We start from the raw sequence: 4923 nt of genomic DNA, 5'->3' as shown, positions 1-4923 counted from the left end.
CCACACCCCCCCTAATTGCTACCATCATATTTTAAAATAAATAGCTCCTAATATATATAATTTTTGAGTAAATGTCAATATTTTTACACTTTTAGTCACTTCAAACTTTTAACTTTTTCCTAATTTTATTAAATTAAATAAAACTATTATAATTTATAACCTATAGCTATAGGTAGGAAATTTAATTAAAAAAATGTATAGGTTCATAATAAAATAAGATATATCAATAAAACTAATACATATTATACAGGTACCTAATACATTTTTAATACCAAATATGTAGTAATAACTTTATAACAGTAAATTAACAACAAACTCAAGACCCAAATAATGTCCATAAAGACATGTAAGAAGTATTATCAATATCTTTATTTTGTCTTTTTGGGCAACACACTTCATCAGCAATTCTTCGTCCATTACTTATCCAAGTATACACATACGGACTTGGTATAAATAATTTTACAGGAGGTCCAACACAGTTTATAAATAGCAATGAACATAAATGCTTTGAAGACAACGCATTTCTTTTAGGTGTCAGAATGTTATTCATTGCACTAAACGAACGTTCACATTCACATGAAGAAATGGACACTGCATTAACTGCAGTTAATAGAGGTTTTAGATCAGAAATATTAGAATGATCCTTAATTTCTTTGAACTCCCGAAAACCACGTACTGATGATATTTCATCAACTTGAAATTGTTTAGCTAAACGTCGTATACTGGCATCACCATGTTGAAAATCAAATTTATCGGGCCATGTCTTAGGATCTAACATGTCCAAGTCAGAAAGTAGAATATTGTACTGATCTTTAAACAAATTGTTGTCACGTGTACCTACATGTGATGCTTGCATGGTGAAAAGTCTACTTTGTAAATTGTTTGCAAGACTTCTGAAAAATTGGGATGGTATAATTTTGGGTATTACCTTATTATTAGATAATTTAACATTTTTAAACATGAATTGTTCATCTCCACATGCATTTAATGCTTCTTCAGTTTTTGGACCATGATGGTCTATCATAGATTCAAAAATTCTAATAGTACGAAGAATACATTTATTTGCCTCAGCTATACTCAAACATCTTTTTTGTAGTATCAATGATAAATCTGCTAACTCACTAATAGCATCGTGTATTATACCTAAAACATAAATATTTGTAGTGTTATTAATTATTATTCTAGTAATAAGATATGACATATTATGTTATAAACAATTAATTTAAAATTATTCTTAAAATATTTATCATAAAAAAACATAATAACTAAATATAAAAAGTAGAAAAATCAATTTAATTACCCAAATTAATTACAAATTCCTTTGATGCTAAAGTTTTTTGAAGCCCCGAGTACTTAGATCTATCCCTTGAATTTTTTGAACTATCAACAGATGACTTAGAAAAATGTGCATTTAATGCAGTATAATTGTTCCACACTGCTTTAATTGTTTTTTCACTTGATGCCACCCACCTAATGGTAAAAATTTTTCCAATGTGTAGCAGTTGTTGTTCTAATGATGAAGCGCATTCTTTCAGTTCGTTCATATTTTTTGGTGAGTTATGATACAAAGCATACAAATTTTCAATAAATGATTGAAAATTATTTGTTCCATTAATTTCTTTCAATGTATCGTAAACTGCCAATTCAAGACGGTGATTTAAACAATGCCATACAATTAAATTTGGGTACATACTCTGCAACTTGGTACTTACACCAGCTTTTCTTCCTAGCATAGTTGACGCACCATCACTGACAAATGCAATCAAATTCTTTTTGAGAAAATCATCAGTCATTCCATAATAAAATAGGTTTGTAATAATTGCATTTTTTATTTCTTCAGCAGATGTTGCACTTAATTCTACCATGTCTAAAAAGAAAGTTATTAATTCCTCACCAATAGTAGTTCTTAAACATATTACTAGCATAGTTTTTTTACTCAATGTGGTGGATTCGTCTACTATAACACACAGCTTTCTTTGTTGGTGAATAATCTCACTACAGACTTTTTTTCTCATTTCAATAGCAATGTGATCAACTATATTAGAACACGACTTATCACTTTGTAAGATTCGTCCCATATTAAGGCCATTATAGATTTGGAGATCAATGAGTTTTGGATGATCAGAAAAAGGCCGTTGATTTTTAGCAATACAATATGCAGTTCTAAACACTTTTTCTGTAGTTTCTATTTCAGTTTTAGATAATTTTTTTATATGCTCTGTGATATTATCAAATTTGCTTTTATGAATAATTCTTTCCATATATAAATGAGCATTCGAAGTTTTGTGCAATAAAATTTTCTTTCTTAGATTTGCTTGTTGTTTTTTAATATCTGGTCCAACAGCACAAATTTCACCTTTGATCCACTCTTTAGCAAAATGGGTTCCTTTTGTTTTGCTTAAATTTAAGTTGCCTTTTTTACAAACTTCACACCAACTTCACTTTCATTAAAAAAAATCCAAGGATATTCAATATTCAATCTGTTTTTCATCCCAGCATTGTGGTCCAGTATTTTCTATACTTTTATTTTATGAAATTTTATTGGATATTTTAGCATCCTATAATAATAATAAAAAATTAATAGGAAATAGGTATTAATAAAAATTATTAGAATTAAAATAATTTTAAGTATCAAATATAAATCAAAAAAGTAAATAGAAAGTCAAATATAATACTATGAAATACTATCAATTTTTATTTTGCAGTATTCAGAATAAATGAAAAAATAAAATGTTTCATTCCTTGAACTTTTCTTTATCTATAGCTCCATTTTATTATACTCCATTATATTATAATATAATAACAAAATATATTATTATCATTGGGATTTAAAACTGAATATATTTGGTATAAAAATGATAAATATAATAAAATATTATTAATATTACAAATATGCATATACATGAGAATATTTAAAAATTATATGTAAATGCAATTTATATACAAAAGAGACAAAATTAAAATTGTTATTTATTAGGAAAAATAAAATATCATGTTTCTTTAATGAAGGAAAATAATGTGTAGCTATTAAGGTATTTTAAGGTATCAACACAATAGGTACTTACATTATGTTCTATTTGAAAATTGAGCTCAACTTCTTCAACGAAATGTGATGTGCTAGGAAATACCTAAAATATATTTTAATTTTTAGCATTTATCTATTACAAGAACATATTATATTACCTGAATATTTAAAAAGAATAATCAAAACAATTGTGAAATACTTACAGGGTTTATGGGAAGTGAAGTAGAACTATCTTTTTCTTTACACACATTTTGATAATCCTATAAATATAAATTAATATAAATTGTACCTATGTTGTATTTATTAATTGTATATATTATCTGTAAAAGGCAAAGGTGGACATTAACTAGTTGCTAATTTAAAGCCAAGTTATTAAGCTAATTTTTTTTTAACTTTGTAACTCCATTAGTTAATTTTTTATTTAACTTCAAGTTATTTTATAAGATCTATTCAACTAAGTAACTAGATACCACATTTTTCAAGTTATTTAAAACTGCATAATACTAGTACTTACCTATAGTATAGAACATACCGATATACTAACATAATATTACTTATATTATTTACATTAAGCATTTAGCTGACCAAATATGTTTATAAAGCTTTAACAGATTGAAACTGTTACAACTAGAAAAATAAATACAAATAATAAATTACTTACTTCTTGGTCAATCTTCTTTGATGGGTTTGCTTTTGTTTTTGTAACAAATTTATCCATTATAATAATATTTTTACAATAGAATTAATTAATATAATATAAGTTTACATAAAATCAAGATATCAAATGGCTGCTTTCTTTGTTAAAATAAAAACTGACTGTTGAGTGTTGACGACTCTCATATCTATATGTATGAATTTATCAGCTTTCATAATAACCAATATAATAATAAATTGGAAATTGTTGACGTTCTAAAAATAGAAACATCGACCATTTCCACTGATAAAGATAAGAATATTTATATCCATAGAATTCGAGAAACTAGGCAGTGTTTTCATGTCATATATATTTTATTCTATAGCACATAATTATATTATTCTTGTGGTAAAACTCATGGCTAAATATCTAATATATTTAGCCATGGTAAAACTAATTTTATAGATTGTGTACTTATTAATCGGAAAAAAATATCTTCTATATATTTCCTGTGTATCTTAATTCGTGGTAAAAATTGAATTTTCATATTCAAGTTCAAATTTGATAAGAATGTTCGTATTAAACCGTACGAATATTCGTTGTCATTTATATTTTATATTGCGTAGTGCGTACCCGTGCGTTCTTTTAGGAAAATGTAGTATGGGAACGCTAATTAAAATCAAAAGCTAGTATAGGAGCTCAGTTCCCATGCGTTCCCGCCCAAGTCGAGCACTGACTTTATGGTTGTATAAACACCGGTGCTACAGAATATGGTATTCAAACTGAACAACAAGCACTTATGCAACTACAAATGGAAATTAAAAAAAAAATTAATAAATGTGGTCTATTCGTCGACAAAAATATTCCATTTTTGGCAGCAACTCCAGGTGAGATTGTTTATAATTTAGTTTATTATAGAGTTTAATTTAATGTTATGGAAAATAATAAATATTCATTTGAGCCTTAATGAATACATATTTTATTAATATATATGTATACCTTGGATTAGCATCGATTTCACATACTCTATTGGAATTGGATATATAACTAAATAAATATTTTTCAATTGCAGATGGTTTAATAGAAGACGATAAACTATGTGAAATTAAATGTCCTTATTCTGTTAGAGATTATTGTAGTCTAGAAAAAGCTATTTCGGACAAAAAGGTAATGTATATGCATTTATTAAAACTTTAATAATTAACGGATTAGAATAATATAAATAATTTATTCTTTGGAAATAACTATAAAACAAATATTAATT

The 4923-nt window shown here is 26.2% G+C and overlaps 1 protein-coding gene across 1 annotated transcript; it reads right to left on the bottom strand.

Annotated features, from left to right (window-relative positions):
* Positions 1–316: 316 nt before the first annotated feature.
* Positions 317–3743, bottom strand: LOC103308648 (E3 SUMO-protein ligase KIAA1586-like). The gene is made up of 5 exons (XM_008182400.1): positions 3687–3743; positions 3229–3285; positions 3062–3128; positions 1301–2413; positions 317–1143 (listed from the first exon to the last, which is right to left on the bottom strand). Exons 1-5 carry the CDS (start codon positions 3741–3743, stop codon positions 317–319), a joined length of 2121 nt encoding a protein of 706 aa, XP_008180622.1.
* Positions 3744–4923: the final 1180 nt, after the last annotated feature.

Source organism: Acyrthosiphon pisum, chromosome X (genome assembly GCF_005508785.2).
Source record: "Acyrthosiphon pisum isolate AL4f chromosome X, pea_aphid_22Mar2018_4r6ur, whole genome shotgun sequence".
Lineage (NCBI taxonomy): Eukaryota > Metazoa > Arthropoda > Insecta > Hemiptera > Aphididae > Acyrthosiphon > Acyrthosiphon pisum.
This window is presented reverse-complemented; position numbering and strand designations above follow the sequence as displayed.

Bases quoted from the DNA above. Each gene is read 5' to 3' on its own strand.
- LOC103308648 (XM_008182400.1), bottom strand. From the start codon at position 3,743: ATGGATAAATTTGTTACAAAAACAAAAGCAAACCCATCAAAGAAGATT. The intron at 3,286-3,686 runs GTAAGTAATTTA...TTATATTTATAG, and splicing joins CAAAGAAGATTGACCAAGAA to GATTATCAAAATGTGTGTAA. The intron at 1,144-1,300 runs GTAATTAAATTG...TTTATGTTTTAG, and splicing joins GGAATTTGTAATTAATTTGG to GTATAATACACGATGCTATT.